The 17,705-nt window shown below is 37.7% G+C and overlaps 1 protein-coding gene and 1 long non-coding RNA gene across 2 annotated transcripts; one reads left to right on the forward strand and one right to left on the reverse strand.

The window, feature by feature from the left end:
• Positions 1-1,497: 1,497 nt before the first annotated feature.
• LOC145447689 (uncharacterized) lies at positions 1,498-3,712 on the reverse strand. Its single transcript, XR_013917683.1, has 3 exons — positions 2,916-3,712; positions 2,031-2,602; positions 1,498-1,960 (listed from the first exon to the last, which is right to left on the reverse strand). It is a non-coding gene; the product is annotated as an uncharacterized LOC145447689 (long non-coding RNA).
• Positions 3,713-4,009: 297 nt separating this feature from the next.
• On the forward strand, positions 4,010-6,078 carry LOC145447678 (phosphomannomutase 2-like). Its single transcript, XM_080325937.1, has one exon. The coding sequence runs from the start codon at positions 4,080-4,082 to the stop codon at positions 4,848-4,850; it is 771 nt and encodes a 256-aa protein (XP_080182063.1). The 5' UTR covers positions 4,010-4,079; the 3' UTR covers positions 4,851-6,078.
• The last annotated feature ends 11,627 nt before the right edge of the window (positions 6,079-17,705 follow it).

Consider the following 17,705-nt stretch of genomic DNA (forward strand, 5'->3'; position numbering starts at 1 on the left):
ATGTTAAGGTTCTTACCAAATTTCCAAAAAATGCCTCTAGCACATCCTGTGTGAACGTGCCAAGGGCCAACTTGGGCATTTCTTCAAGGAGACGATTGCACAGACCCACCATATTGCGAGACGTGAAAATTAGACCTTCCATCGTGGGTATCGCCATCATTCGTTTCGGCTCACCACGACTTTCAGCAAATTTCTAAAATATCACATGATAACCTGAAAATAACCTCGAGTGATATCTATGAGGAACGGACCTTCCAACTCAATATTCGATCCGCAAATTCATTCAGCCATGCAATTCTATCATCGGCCATGCTGCATATCGGGTAACTAATGCGGCATGTGATGATATTGAACCATCTGTTTAAGGTCATAAAATCAAGCCCCTTGTTATGTAAGTGAAAACTCGTTGCTTATACCTTTCCATCATGAGAACAAAATCAGATGTACCAGCTGCTCCCATCCCTTTCAAACACTTCCCAACTTTGTGACTCAACACACCAGTAGCCAAACTGACATTCATCTGGCATGAAAAATGGTCACATCTCAGACCAGTGAAATATTACAGGCGCATCATCTAGACCTACCTTTGACCGTGAAGTTAAATTAACGTGGGCCAATGTCAATCCGGACTGGTAAAGTGCCAGGCTGCGCGACTCCACGTCAAATAGTTGCTGGATATCCGTCCATAATATATCTTGTCCTCTTCCATTCATGTTCATATATCTAGATCCCCCTGCTTTTGATGAATAGAGAGAGTTCCGCGTGGTCTGTTAGAATGTAAGAATATATTCGGTATGGTAGTGCTCACCGTACTACAATAATATGATCTAAAATTAAAAGATGAAGCTACCTTGATGAGATGCTGAGGATCGGAGCATAGAAAAATTGGCCTTTCAGGAGCATACGGATTTGGAGCAGTGAAAAGTCCATCTAATGGAATCTTCTTTGCTCCAGCAATAACCTTGAAAAGGCTCCTGTTGACTGACAGCCCATCTGCGACGAGGGCATGGATGTTGAGCCCTCTCGATTCACATTCATCCAGCATCTCCCAGAATAAGAATGCCAATTCGTCAGGTGTCAAGTGGTGTGTTGGATACCATGCCAATGGTAATGATATCTCCTTTTTAATACTTCTGACATAGAAAACTGAATATTCGTATTAATAATGCATATTTTCAAACGCTCCGCTGTTACATCGCAACCATACCTAATATGTGACTTGCAATTACACTTTTGCTCGTGATTGGTGACTCGACAAATCCCACCAGTTTTCCGTCCTTGATGACTAAATTTTCACGAACTAAACACAGAAACAAAATGTGTCAGAAAGTTGAAGCGATGTTCATGAACCATAGCAGTTACTTTTCATTTCATCAATGGTAATGTAGCATGGTAGTTTCTTGTAAGTAGACATCACCCGATTGATTTCAGTAACTGCTGCTTTGTTGATGCCAGGGGAGGGAGTAATATAGTTTCTGTGATATATTACGGCATTGAATGACGTCTTGATGGTAACGTCGTGCAAACTTATTCATTGAACTGCATGCTTGTTGGCATGAATTGAATAACTTCTGCCACTCCACAATTTTTGCATCTTGTTGACTCAATTCCTGTAAAACAATTTGTTCAGTACAATACAACAATTATATATTTGATGGAAGCTACCTCTGTGTTGTCAACCACAACATCAACTTCGAAGGCATCAGTACATCTCAATCGAAAGTTGGCACACGCGCGACATGCACTCTTAGTTTGCCAACCTTTCCCTGAGAAACTATACATCATTCATCGCAATCAAAATATGTGAATGGGGTAGCTTTACCCAAAATGGAGCACTCAGGAGACCTTGATATGCTGCTAGTAATTACTTGAGCTCCATTCCATTTAACAATAGGATGGTGTACTGCTTCACCAATGTCGCCTTCCAAGCCACAGCATAATGATAATTCTTCCAATTCACCTGTATGAAAATTACAAAATAACAATAATATAATATATATAATTTTAAGCGCTTGTCTGATTGAACCTACATAACCACTCCAGTATCCCTGTATGCATTATCTTTGATAGTCCAAGATTGTTGAAATCCAGCTGCCAACCATAGCATGCAACACTTTTTATGTTAACTTCATTGTTGATTACAATTCTGTGCAAGAACAGTATGATTATCGAGATAAACTCAACTAATTGTTAACATAATAACCTTAGTTTTGGCACCAAGCTTTCTTCTATATTCTCTTTTTTCTCCACTATCAGATCTGCACCATGATCAGTAAATATCCAAGCCTCTGAAAATAATCCAGAAGTGCATTGCGAATAGGGCTTAACATAAGTTGATAACCTATTTACGAAATAGCTGTTACCTTGAACATTTTTTGGAAGGCTATTAATAGCTTCTCGAAGTGCTTTGAGTGAAGAGTAAACTTGTCTTTGCGGTGGTGGATGCCTGCGGTCTGTGGGAGGTTTCCTGACTACAGGCTTTGCACTATGGGATTTTTGTGGCAAATTCAAGGTTGGCAAGGCTCCACAACGAAGACCTCGTTTTCCACCAGCAGATATGATTATGGCGTCCTTTTCAAAATGATGATCACAGATGGCCGCACTGAAATATGAAACAGTATTAATCTCGCATTATTTTCACAATAATTCAAGCGGAATAATGAATATCCGGAGAAATATTTGGACTCAATGAGATATTGTAGTATTGACATACTGCTAACAGACAACAATAAACAACTTGGCAGCAGTGGAAGCGAAATAATTGAATAACATAGGTCAACTTTCCGGTTCAGCTCCTAAAATAGCCGCCGGACCGTTACTTCAAAATTTGGTCAACATCTTCCATTTTCGGGTGAAAAATCGCCCTATTTATGAGACACCGCTGATACTACCACTGTGAAATAAGTTGAACTTACGTTTCTTTATGCAGTAGATGTTGGATATTATCACCTTTGGTCGAATCCCGCCAATGCAATATGAATTGGGTTAAAGCTCTTCTGTGACTCCGCTCTTCATCAGACCTAGCCAAGTCTGGCCTACATATTGTGAAGAGGGAGCGTTTTTCATTACTTCTCCTATACCAGTGACATCCTGGTATTGCACAGGTGTTAGCGGGCATACTAAGCGTTCAAGATTCAATAGGGAAGGAACAAAATGCTTATTATATCAATCTGAAATTGGTCAAGTTCTCCACGTCAAATCCAAAATAACTGATTAGTGCAAGAAGTCACAAATTGAAGAGTGGTGCATCCCTGCATAATGTATCCAAATCCTGGTGTGGTAGCTGCATCAGTGCACGGAAACTTGTTGACTTCATAACAACGTCTTCTCTACTTCAATATATACCAAAACCTATCTATGATTATGAGAACCATAACATTCCAAGGAAGGCTCAGCTGAAGTCAATATTGAAATACCCAATTGATACATTAATAATTATAGAGTGAATATCATTACTTTCCATCTGCACCGGTTCTGCTCATCAAATATCCTACTGATATTAATGCTTTGATAGCCGCGCAGTGGCTAGATGTACTGTATCAATAAATAACCTGTTCTGATTGCCCTATATCCTCTCCACACCAAACATACCTGCATTTTTAACAGTCCATCTGGCCGACAACCAGCCGTCTCATGCTAAGAAGCGACAACAAATTTGCCGGTTGTCGCATCAGTCAACCGTGAAGCATGAGCTGCTCATCTATCCGTAGGTTAGTTATCTATAATATATCATTGGCTAGACCAAGGTGTCCGATTTCATAAAGACTATTCCAAGTCGCTTCGACATCTTCCTATCTTTCATTGTATCGCATTTTTGTGGTGTATGGAACTGATAAAAATTGCTAATAAACCAATGATGATGATGCAGGACTAATTGACTATTTATAAGTTGTTAAAATTCGCAAATATTTCTTTACTGAAATAATAGAAGGTGTGTCCAATATTTCACCCAATCAAAAGCCATCCAACGGGATATCCGGATTCGAATTCGACACCGGTACACGTCACCAAGGAAAACAAACGCCAGTTTTTCCCAAGCTCACGACAGAAACGTGTTTGCTAAACTTGCTGTCGCAACGATGGACAAAATTTCGCAAAAAATGGGAGATATTTTGCTACTGTTCGACGTAGACGGCACGTTGACAAAACCTCGACAGAAAATCAGCCAAGAAATGGACAATTTTATGTCAAGCCTGCGTAAAAAAGTTGTTGTCGGTATAGTCGGAGGTTCTGACTTTTGCAAAATAACGGAACAACTCGGTTCGTCAGCTGATATTGTCGTGAATAATTATGATTACATTTTCGCGGAAAACGGACTCGTTGCGTATCAACAAGGGAAGCTAATCGGAGAAGCCAATATCCAATCTCATCTAGGGGAGGAATTACTGCAAGATTTTATAAACTTCTGCCTGAAATACATGTCCGGGCTGAAATTACCTGTGAAAAGAGGTACTTTTATTGAGTTCAGAAAAGGTATGATTAATGTTTGCCCTGTAGGGAGAAGCTGCAGCCAAAAAGAACGTGTTGATTTCTTCGAATACGACCAAAAACATCACATCCGTAGGGATTTTGTTGACGCTTTACGCAAAGAATTTCAAGGCAAAGGAATGACGTTTTCAATCGGAGGACAGATTAGTTTTGACGTTTTTCCTGACGGATGGGACAAAAGATTCTGTCTTCAACACGTTGCTGATGCTAACTATTCACAAATACATTTCTTTGGCGATAAAACTATGCCAGGTGGAAATGATCATGAGATATACGAAGACTCGCGGACTGTTGGACATACTGTGACGTCGCCGGAAGATACAAGGGTCAAAGTTGAATCTGTCTTGAAAGGTCTTTTGTAGGAGTATTGATTGACCAAAGATGAGCATGGATTTGGAAAAACAGGATTCGGTAATTTTGACGGAATATAATTATAGATCGTACATGTTCAAAAATATCTTTTAAGATGACTTTGAAACTAGATTTAGATATAAAATTTTGGGGGTATATATATAGTGTGCTTTTTTACCCAGATAGAGAAGTGTTGCCCTTGAACCATCATCACTTCATCAGTCCGTGATGGCATGAATATGTCAAAATTATAATACAGATAAATGTGTATGCACCTGCCACCCTTTTTGTTGAGATCGCTATGCATTTTGACGTGTTCATTGGGAAGCCATAACCTTGTTTTCTTCAAATTCCACTTGATAAAATTGTTTGGCTCAATTCCAGCCTGTAGAAGTTAAGTTATTACAGAAAATTTTGGATTTGCAATAAAAATAAAAACTGTTCACATTTTACTGGCTACCGCATGAAATTGTTAGGTTGTCTGAAAGCAACGATGCGTACCGTTTTGGATTTATTGAATAAAAATTTTTAAAAATTCAAATTTATACTACAGTTGCCTAAAATGCGATGCATTACAAATTTGGAACAAGAAGCTCCGTTATCTGAGTAGAAATTTTGGATTTAAAAAAAAAAACATGTCAAAGGTGTGGTCCACAAAACCTAATAATGGGTGACAACTGACAAGAATACTATGTTATGTGAATACCTATGTTGGAATTTTCATATGTTCATGAGGAACACTAAACACATTTTGATGTTAGAAAGTACACCAGACCTAATTTCTGACACTTTTCATGTGACTTTTTGACAAGTTTCAGCCATTATCGGATTCGAAAATGAGACAAATTTAATCTTGGATTTTGATTTGAAAATATTTGAAATGCTCATCTCTACCACCAAAACAGCAGTCATATCCTACAATTGAGTTATTTACCTACAGTGCCTTCAATTCTTACGCATATTTCAAATAATAATCATTCACAGACTAAATTTGTAGCCAATGATGTAACATTTTTATGAAAATGTCAGAAATTGTAGAATTCTTATTTTGTTGTGACCAATGTCAGAAGCTAGTTATTCTGTGCTGGTAATTTGTTATCGAATCTAGCAGAAATGATGCAACTTGGATTTTTATATTGCAGCAACTCCCTGTTTCGGTTTGTAGCGTTATTTTTAGTGTTTCATATATTATGCATACTGTTACACGTACTTCTGAAATAAATTGGTTTTGCAGCCTGATACTTGCACTTGTAATTCGTAGTGATCAGAGTTGGTCAGTAACGAAGTACTTGTACTTGTACTTTTTACGGAGTACTCAAAGTAGATTTAGCCTACTTGCAGCACAACTTACTCGAATGGTGTCAATATTAGACTGCTTCTACTAGTACTTGACAGTATTTTAGAGGACGCTACTACTACAACGGTTTTTTATACGAAACTACGCATGAAACACTTACTTTAAAATCGCTACTCCTACTTCACTTAGGTAGGGATTCACGACATATCTTCAGAGGTGGTCAGTAACGAAGTACTTCTACTTTTTGGAAGTACTCAAGTAGTTTTCCTCTACTTCTGGTACTTACTCAAGTAGATCTGATTTTCTCTACTTCGTAATATTTTGTGATCTACTTACTTACTTTTCGCTATTTTCAGTTTGTCAAGTAGAAGTAGTTTAATCCCCCATTACGAAAGATAGCCTGAGGAATTTCGGGGCTGTTTTCACGGAGTACCAACATTTAATATTAATAAAAGTCAAGTTAAAACCAGAAACTTTTTTGAGCTTCGCGCACAGTAGTTATGAAGTGACAAATATGTTTTCACGAAAGTACCAGTGAATTAATTTATCGTCATTGGTTTATTAGCAATTTTATTAGTTCAATACACCACAAAAAATGCGATACAATGGGACAGGAAGATGTCGAAGCGACTAGGAGTAGTCTATGGAATCAGACACCCACCTTGGCCTAGGCGATGTAAACACGCTGAATGCACACTGAATGAAAGTAAAGAAGATAGTATAGGAAAAGAAAGCGACAAGAAATAGGGCGGCATGTCATGGGAAGCGAGATCGATAGGTCAGTTGTGGTCCGGTAATCTTGAGAATGGACAGTAGGCCTATTTAAGTGCCGGATTGCTTGGTTCCGCTCACCCCGCATTGTCACCCATATCACATATTTCATCACAGTAAATATGGCTCACCATAACGTTTGAAACTACCGTTTCGTAACCTAGCAATTACCTCTCATATCGTAATCTAGCAGCCCATGACGTGCCCTGATAATTTGGAAAATCCGGCTTTTTTCAACGTTACACCTGTTTTAGCAGATCACCTTTGAAACTTTATGGACAAAAGACGTGAACTATATTTTTCGCTTTTGAGAAGTGGTATTTGTATATCACTTTCAATTCCGAGTACCATACATTGAGTTCTAATTACTTTCAGTTCTTTCGTCTGCAGAACATACATGTTCAAGTACAAAAGCAAGTGCAGAATATGTCTATTTTCCGAAAATAAAGCGACACTAAATATAATTTTTACGATCCACTCAATATTTGTTATTAACGTACACTAATCGTGCAAAGTGTTGAAACCGTAGCCGATATACCTTTTTCGTATTGCTCTTCGCCTAAACTTGGGGCCTTCTAATATGGGGTAGGGCGCCATGACATGATATTCTCTAAAACTGGGTCTTCTAGTAAACAAACCGTTAGTATCGCATTTTCATATCGATACTGTAATTTGCATCCCATGATGCGGACAAATGCTTATTCTGTCGAAAATTGATACCTCCTGCGATGCATCAGAATCAAGCTCTCTGCACCTTCCGCATAGCTCAATTTGCAGCTTTTGACATTCCATGCGAACGAATTCAGACCGTTTTCAAAACTACTTACTTACTTGAGTAGATTTAAAGTCAGTCAATTCTACTTCTACTTCAAGTAGTTTTAGACGGCTTATGGAAGAAGTACTTCTACTTGTACTTGAGTAGATTTTTAACGTCGCTACTTCTACTTCTACTTGAGTAGCTTTCTTGACTATACTTTGACCACCTCTGCATATCTTGTAGTGTTTTAGGCATATCCAGGCCTAAACTAGATATTTTTACTTCCTTCGAGATCTCTACTTATAGGGCCTACTTAAGTTTACTACTCTTCCAATTTCCTGTGGTTAAATAGTTAACTGTTGATCTATTGAATTCACATCAGTGCGATAAGAACGTGGTTGTGTTACCTAGCCGCGTAGAAGCTCTACTCTATCTCATGCGTGTTGCAAAGATGAACATTCAGCATTTGAGCATTGATTTCCCATGTTGGCCAACATTTCACCCAGATCTTAGCTCATGTCGGACCTGGGAGTCATTGATTTGAAAATGTTGATGCTAACGTGCGCCATCTGCCGATATGTAGCTTCCATTTCATTTCTGTTCGGCCGGATTTTCGTTTTCATTCCTGCGAGGGAGAAAAAAGATTGATTCGTCTGAAAAAATACAATACAATAAAAAAAATTCACGTACGTGAAATGTGCTTCAAATGACGGTTGGCAAACGGAAATGTGAATAATGATGGTATCCCAAGCCACAGAAAAATTTGCATAGAAATAGGACTCATTGCGATTATACCATTAAGAGTTTGGTTAAAATAGCCATCGTTGGTACTCAAGTAGAAGAGGAAATCCTACATTGCTACTCAAGTACTCAAGTAGAAGTGGAGATTTACAAGTAAAAAAGTATTCTAGGCGTAGTTTTATCGAAAAATCTGAAAACTGCTAATGAGAAATAGGAGTGTCTAAAATCATAACCACAACTAACTCAGTAATGAAAGCTACTTGAGCACTCCTAAAAAGTAGAAGCACTTCGATATTAAACGCCTCTCTGTTAGGCATAATGTCATAACCCTTCTCAAATATTGTTATAGGTACTATTAAAGGCATTATACCGACCAAGATAGCCTAATGGCGAAGCGTACAGCTTCTTGGTCGGTAGGTCGTGGGTTCGATCCCCGGCAGGGTCAGACCAAAGACCTGATTAGTAACACTGGTATCCATGTCTTCCCCGTTTGGGGCTCATGCATTACTATGTGATAGCATGGAGGGGTGGTGCAAGACTTAGAAAGCCCTACAAGGCTATATTTGCACCTTCATTGTCCAGCGGCATATATGTACATCATGCACCCTGCGCGTGTATGTATATCATGAGTCGGTGTATATGCCGTAAAAACATCAAGGACAAAAATAAACTAAGTCCTTCCCTTCCTTATACGAAAAATCTATTTATCGGTAACGATATACATGTCTCTTATGCAATGCAACTTATCTACAAAGCTACATATGAGCGAGAGAGAACTGAGGAGGACGTGTAAACGATTTTGCACTATATCGGAGCGTGTTGGTCGCCATTGCTGTGCTGTCTAGAAATATTCAATCATCAATTTAAAATTCATTGATTATACCTATCTGTCAATGAAAAAGGTTGTTGGTTTTTGTTCGAACTTGGTTTATGCTGCAGTAATTTCCGCGTGTTTAATGAAAATGTGCCTAAAACATGGGTTATACGATTGTGACTATAAATCCTTGCCGATTATCGACATGACTTTAAAGAAGATATCAGAATAAGTGGTCAAAGTAGCCATCGTTGTTGCGATATGTACAAGTAGATCGAAGTACAAGTAGAAGTTGGAAATTTCTACTGAAGTACAAGATCCATTCCGACTAAGTCAAAAAATCTAGTATTGTTCGCCTAGAAGGAGCGAATTATACAAGCAAGTATTTTAGAGGCTATTCTTTTAGTTTATTCCAAGCATAGCAATCGCTGTAGCAAAGCTGTATGATCTGAAGCTTCGGAAATACGCCCTAAGCTAGATGCAATCTTTTTTGAATATCGGCTGAATATATCGGGGTTATCGGTGAAGGAGCTATCGGTTGTATCGGTATCGGCTCATTAATCCCAAATTATGTCGGCTGTCTAAGTCGAGGCGCAATATTCAATTATGGAAATAATATCGGAAAGCGCTGATCGGCGATATTCAAATATCCATTGTCAATTCAATTATTGTATGATTTATGCTGTAGTAATTTTCGCTTTATTTCATGAAAATCGGCGCCAAAAGTTTGATTATGTCACGATCAAGTCGATACCTTGGCTAATACTCGCCATTCGTAATGCCGCCGGGTATAGATTTGAGAAGCGTAGTCTAAATCACAACAATATTCCACTATTTGTAGCCTGCGTTGAGTGGAGGCCTATTTAGCCTCAGGCTTTATAGTGAGAACTGTTTTTGTCGCTATACCAAAAAGACATCGCCCGATTTGCCTTTAGAAACGGAACAGGCTCGCCTAGAAATTTCCACCTGCTATAACAGGTTTTTCAACATCAAATATCGCGTTTGAAAAAAAGAGAATCGGCCGCTGAAAAATAAAGAAGAAATCGGACTATGGCTCGATATCAAGATTCTCAACAAGAAAAAGCTGACCAAAAGTGAGTTTTGACAATTAACCAAATCACCAACATGAAATCAGTGTGTTTCGAATATTTTTGATCACAGTACTGTTGGTATGATTGGAGTCATGAATTGTAGATCTATATTGAAGTGTACGCTCCCATAGTATTTAGGTCAGTGTGTGGCCTATAACTAGAGCTGGGTCATTAATAGAGTATTAATAGTCTTCTAGTCGAGTTTTCAAGCTCATGAAGACGCCATAACAGTATGAAAGCTGTTGAAATTTCAAGTTTATGTTACCTTTACGCGACCGCAAAGCATATCATGCCAGTTCCACATCACATTAAACACAATTTTGTATATTTTTCGGCCATTCTTTGTGACAATGCAATAGTTCGATCTCGATCTCCACATATATATCATTTCCATCAACGTGCGTAGCTTTTGTACGTGATGTTTCGTATGCAGCGACACGACCAATCTAGGTTTCAAGGCTTCCACAGATGCAAACAGTATCGAAACTATCATTTTCGTTGATAAATTATATCTTAGTATCATGTCAGCACTTGTAAAATCATGTTTCACTATTCGACCTGAATTATTAGAAGGAATGCTCGATTAAATTGTGCCTTTAGCCGTCCATGCGAGATGCGACCATCCTATTGAGAATCCTCGCGAAGTGCGATCCAGCCATGTCCTAATCAGGCGGTCATATCAGTTTATCATCGTTGCTTCATCGCACGATTAGCAAAAGGCTGCACGATGGAAATGGCAATCACTGACGGCTTACCAGAATGATCCGATGCGCGAAATATGTTTTGAAATCTGAGTTCGAACTCTGGCAGTCAGTCCCCGCGGTCACACTCGCTAGTGGGCGGCCAAGAGCGACACTGACAGGGGTGGTTGTGTGCATCCGCGTCACGTGGTGGCGCAAGAGAGCAGCTCCAGAGACTATGCTTGTGCTATGGCTTGCAAATGTTGTGTTTTGCATTGCGCTGAAATGTTGCTTTGCTAATTCAACGTAACCTTTATAAATGCATGCGCTTTGACTTAATTTGTAATGTAGGCGTACGTTTTGCAGTTAATAATGATATCATTTAATGGATGCTATGCTTATGAAAGGCACACCGCGCTTTAAATGGAAGATAAAATTGAGAATTTGTTGTACTTATTTGTTCAGAAATTAATATTTGGAATTAAGTTTTAACGCGGTGGCTCTCAACCTTTTGGTCTTCGCGGACCCCCTTTTCACCGTCATGTACCCCCGCGGACACCCTAGTTTTCGTTCAAATTGAGCTCAGTGATCGTGCGACCGTCATCCGTCTTATGCAATAGGCTAGTGATAAACAGCAATAAAATGACTTTTGTAGAAATTAACATCATACTATTTATGCAGAAAGTGGCAAGGCTTTTAGTTTTTCAAACTCTGCCCAGCATGGAATTTTCATCTCACGTGAATCTTGAACTTTTAGCAGTTCTGAAGCGAAGCTGTCTCGTGATTTCTCTATTTTGAAGTAATTCCATTTTGTGAATTTGGAGGTTTCGCGGACCCCCTGAAGATGTTTCCCCGATTGAGAACCACTTTTCTAACGTAGGCTAAGTTTGGCAATTAAATATTATGTCATTTTAATTACCTGCATGTTTATTTTCAATGTCTTCTGCATTTCATGCTGACAAAATTAATAAACTCTCTCTCTCTCTCTCTTCGTGGTAATCTACGATTTCGAATCAGATTGGTGATAAACTGAACATTCAGGTTTTATTTCGGATGTTCAATCGATTAGTCACGAGCCTTATCGGGACCCAAAATCTTTTTAAAACAGCGCATCTTTTGACAGCGGTGTTAGGAGATAATATCGTCTATGATGCAACGAACGGTGCACGATCGTCATTTCACATTTCCGAGAAACTTTTAATAGTGTTGAAATTCGTTTTTTTTTTGTAGCAAAATCCATACAGGCTACACGTCGCGAACAACCGCAAATTTCAGATTTCCGACAAACTTTTAATATATTGCCGGCATTCTATTTTTTGTAATGAAATGAAACTGTTGTTGCATTGTTCAAAATTACACTTTTTTTGCAGAAACTGTATATACGTAGCAAGGACTCGCAAATTTCACATTTCCAAGAAACTTCGGAAATATTTCTATTTCTTTTTGTCGCAAAATCTTTGTACGTTGCAAGCTTGCTGTAAAACAATCGCAAAAGCCATAATTGCCGTTTCCACAACCGACAATTTAAAGTTTCGAAACAACCACAAGAGGTATCGACTCGAATGATCCGTCTCGTCACAAACAAACAAGTTGCAGACGACTGAATTTTGAAGAAACTCCCCCAAATAAAGTCCTGAAACAATTTTTCGCCTACAGATATCGGGAAAAAGGCAGATTATAAGCTCTTATATCATAGTTATGATAAGAAGCCGCAAAATAGAATGACGACGGAGATATCTCAGACTGTGCCGGTTTGTTTACGTAACAATGTGCCTTTTAGAGCGTTCTCTAGCCCGCGGTATGATCGATGTTGCGACATTTTTTTATTTTGCATACAAATTTGCAGAACTTTAGACTATTATGGGGCTACTTTGACAATTTAAGCGGTGCTGACGCCCAAATTTAACTGCGATAAATTGTTCTTGTTTCTTCTTTGACACAAAAAAAACGAAAATGTAAAACTTTAATTTCCATATTTTAAACCAAAATTTGCAAATCTTTATACAATTAGTCATTTGGCGCAGTCATTTTGACTATTTTGAGGGTGCTTTGACATTTTAATTGGCACGATCGAACTGCCATAAAATTCAATGATTCATAGATTATTTGACAAAAATAGCCGAAAAACCGGGATACCGGGATACTTGCATATTTGTATTTCGAATTTCCGCAAAATTTTAAATTCGATGCTGATTTGACATTCTAATCGGTGCTGACGTCACGATCGAGCTACCTAAAATGCAATGATTGTCTGACAAAAATTCCGAAAACTCGAGAATGGGACACTTCAATTTTTGTATTTTACATTAAAATTTTTAACACTTCATACTATTAGTCATTTTTTGCGTTGCCTTTACATATCACTCGGGGTTGAAGCCACAAACAAACAACCATGATCTTTAATAATAGGATTGCTCGACAATAATTTCCGATAATCCAGAAATGCGAAACTTTCATTTTCGTATATTTCACACCAAAAGTAAAACCAATATTATCGACATTACTATTCACTCGTGTTGCGTGGCGAAAAATATGTAATCTCTCCGCGACACTGATATAATGTTGACATTTGAAGACGTTTTCGGGCTGCGAAACCTCAGACTTTTCCAATGAGCTTACGCGGGTTAATTGAGTTCAATCAGCAGAATTAGTCGTACGTTGTTTAACGTAAAATGTCCTGATAACACGCGTTCTGCGCGTGATCGGATGAATGTCAATGTCGATTTTTTTCCGCAGATTTAGCAAAATATCTTATCTCTTTCTCTCTCTCTATGTCTCTCGCTCTGTGCAAAATAAATAATCTTATGCAGAATTTCGTGATTGCAACATTTGTCTTTCCATGCCGTATTGTCTATGTTTTAGATAAAGTTGCATAATTTTTTCAAGTTAACCGCAGAAACACGACTTTCTTCGTACATTACTGATTGCGAAATGTGCTGACCGGTAATTTTTGTATTACGAGCACGACTGGCGCAATGATCCGAGTACTATAATACAAAATTCAATCAAATAGATCGAGAAAATACAAAATCATCTTCAATGTGATGGAAATCTGGCATTGTATAACTGTAGGCGCATGTAAGCTACATGTTTGAACTTTCCAAGATATTGATAGTCTTATGGCGTTGGAATAAGTGATACTTGACTCGATGCAAAGCCCAACACTCCACATATCGAATTTTTAGGTCTAAAAACCGAGCTTTTCCAACTTTAAATAACGAATTTAATCGGAAGAGGAAGTGACATTTAGCAGCGTACTAACTAGCGGTGTTTTCGGTGTAATTTTACGCAATTATCCAACTTTCTCCCGAAGCGGTTCGATTTGTTTAGAGCTCGCTACCTCTTAATACGCATTAACATCCAGTGTGATTTGTCTCACGTGGATTAATACGTCACGCGCGGCTGTTGTCAGGTTGTCAGTGATTTTGGTACTTGTAGAATTTGGAAGTGTAATAACTATTATTATGAAAGGCATATATCAATATTGTAGTAATAAATTTGGAAATGAATATTTCACTGAATATGGATGTGAATTATGGGGAATTTGGATCTTGGTATGTATCTATATTAATGTATAGAGTATAAGGGGAGGTTATGGTAAGAATAAGGGCCCGTCAAGTGCCTGGTAATCATATCAATAGAAGCTTATGTCCAAATTCAACGGTTTCAAAGGGCCTGGAAACGAGAAATCCTAAAAGTCCAAGTCAGGAAGAAATCAGATGCGAACGACATTGCAGCTTTCCCTTTATGAGGCGATTAAGGACGCTATAGTTTGAATTATGATGCCATTATGACGCATCAACGCAAATTATGTGGGATCATAACAAGCTTTATCGGAGGCGTCGCCTTTTGATGGCTTTTGAAATAGAACTCAGAATATACATGGACATGACATAGAATTATATAGAATTTTACAAATAATTTAATCCTAGTTTTGCCTAGAAGCAGAATAAATCTAAAATTGTAGCCACTTGAGTAACAAATACAATTGCAAAATCAATGCAATTAGGCTGAAAAAGTAAAACTATTGTTGCAATTTTTACCCAAACACAAAAAAATATAGCGAGTTCATAGCAAGTTTAAAATAAGTATTCTAGACTAGTTTCGCCTAAGAATCTGTTAAGTAGAAGTGTCAGTATCCAAAACTACTTGAGTAAGATTAAGCAAAACATATGAGCACTCTGAAAAATTGGAATTACTTGAGAACTCATAAAAGTATGTAGCAAATCTACTTTTCAAAGCTACTTACTCGATTACTTTTCAAACCTTTCATTTTCTACTTCCACTTGAAGTACCTTTTGACAAGTATTGGAAGATAAATCCTAATCTTATTTCTGGTTCTCCCGTAAATGTTACGTGGAAGCGTACATACATAAAAGCTTGTACAAACATTTGATATTTTCATGCTCATAAGAATAAACTATCACTTGATATTAACGGAACTTGATTTACTGTCCCAGTTTTGGCGAATTCAGTAATTCTATTTCAAATCTAATTTGAAAAAAATGCTCTGTAGCTATAAATGCAACTTTCATCTGATTTGAAAATAACTGTTGCTATGATTTTAATTCTACTCTAATTTGGAAGAAAACTTAATCTAATTCTAATTTTAACCTAATTTGGAAATAAACATTCTAGTTGTAATGCTAATTTTAATCTAATTTGGAAAAAATACGTGTAGCTATCATTTTTATTTTAATCAAATTTGGAAGACACTGTGTAGTTATCTTTCTAATTTTAGTCCAATTCGAAAGAAAAACTGTGTAGTTATCTTTCTAATTTTACTCATATTTGGATAAAAACTTTCAAGTTATAATTCTAATTCTAATCTAATTGGAAAAACGTGGATCTATAATTCTGATTCCACTCAAATTTCGAAAAAACTTTGCAATTGTAATTCTGATTCGAATGTACTTTGAAAAAAATGGAAATTTTGAATTGATCCAACTGTGCTACCCGGATGCTTCGGTTGTCGTCCGGATTCGAAACCACAACGAAAATTGATCGATCGTTGTAGTGACGTTTTGATCGCGTGTTCCCCCGTTATTAATCGTTACGCAGCAATTAAGAGTCGCTCTCATGCATGCACAGACTATGAAATTCGCCGCAGGCCTTCCAACAGTAAATGCCAATGCAGAATCACTTCCAGAGACAGATCCGCATGCAGAACTTACGCGAACCGAATATATTCGATAGCACAGCGAAGTTAGAAGCTAGCTAGAAACGACTTGGAGTAGTCTTTAAAATCAGATTCATAACTGTATAAAATATTAATATTGAAATAAACCCGAATATTTTTGGCTAACACTCGTCAGGGTTAATCGTCAGCAACTAGTTGAGAATTGAACAATCAATCGTACACAATGTTATTTTGAAATCTTCACCCCTGATGATTTGGGTTCACTTCAATATTAATATATTATTCATTTGTATGCCGAAGTTATATGCATCCAAGACGATATATGAGATGGTAGAGGTCTGTTTACTATTATCAATCAACCATTTTATTGCAAATTGTATAAAATCGAAGCCAACACAAGACTGCTGTACAATGAAAGATAGGAGGGTATCGAAACGACTTTAAGTTGTCATTAAATCAGACCTGTGCCTATTCAGTGGAAATTATTCAGTATAAAATGCTTGTATTTCGATTTAAATGTGTTCTACTCATGATGAGTATATTATTCAAGGAGATACTAAGGTACTGTTCCTCCAAGTCGATATATCAGATTGTGGTCCAGTGATTTTGAGGGTGATTCGTATTCATTCAATATAAATTGCTGGTATGTCGACTTCAGTATCAGTTTATTAATATTTTCATAATTTCATTTTCCTAATATTTTCATTTCAAAACACCGCAAAAACTTCGATACAGTGAAAAGATCGGAAGGTGCCGAAACGACTTGGAGTAGTCTGTGAGATCAGTAGAGAAGAGACATGCACACTGAATGAAAAGTAAAGGCCATGGTCCGGTGATCCTGAAAGCTGAGTTAAATGTATTTTAAATGTGTTGAGGGCTGGACACAGTTTCTCAAACTTGAGAAATAGTGGACGACATATAGTGTGACGTTATAGTGACCTCACAATGCCGGCGATAATCACGCGCCGAGTTCGTGCTACGATTTTTAATCCGCCAGACACGAACGTCGCCAATTTACACAAACACTTGCGGCTAAGATTTTTGCAAAAGTTTGCAAAAGCGGGTGTTTTGGCAGCAAATATCCCATTCAAGGTTCGCGTATATCATGAGTAGATTATTATTGTTATTATAAGTCAAAACATGGATTGTGTCTCATGCATATTCTTAATATTGGTATCATTATGTATAAAATCATTTGATGGTGCTTTTCGAATTGAAGTTCTGTGCTTTCGAAAGCCTAATGTAGCCAACGCTCCGAATTAGTTTTTTACACAATGTAGCTGAGATTTTATGAGTTTTTACCGTTGATTCCTGCTCCAATTCTATGGAGAATTTTGGACACTTGGAGACCAGTTGGAGACCGTCGTTCTACTGAAGTTTGTCTGTGTTTTTCGTCGAGTTTTTATCGTTGAATCTTGCTTCAATTCTATTGAGATTTTTGAAGATTTGTAGTCCAATTTTTGGCCAGTTTGCCCAAAGGAATGCCCGGTCTGTGAGAAAGTCAGATAAAAATTCAGTCATTTTGCGTAAGTTTTCCGAGTTCATAGTTGAGTTTTTATAGTTGAATCCTTCTCC

Source organism: Botryllus schlosseri, chromosome 10 (genome assembly GCF_051294905.1).
Source record: "Botryllus schlosseri isolate E-star chromosome 10, Bs_hap1, whole genome shotgun sequence".
Classification (NCBI taxonomy): domain Eukaryota; kingdom Metazoa; phylum Chordata; class Ascidiacea; order Stolidobranchia; family Styelidae; genus Botryllus; species Botryllus schlosseri.

Excerpts from the sequence above, each read along its gene's own strand:
- LOC145447678 (XM_080325937.1), top strand. The coding sequence starts at position 4,080 with ATGGACAAAATTTCGCAAAAAATGGGAGATATTTTGCTACTGTTCGAC.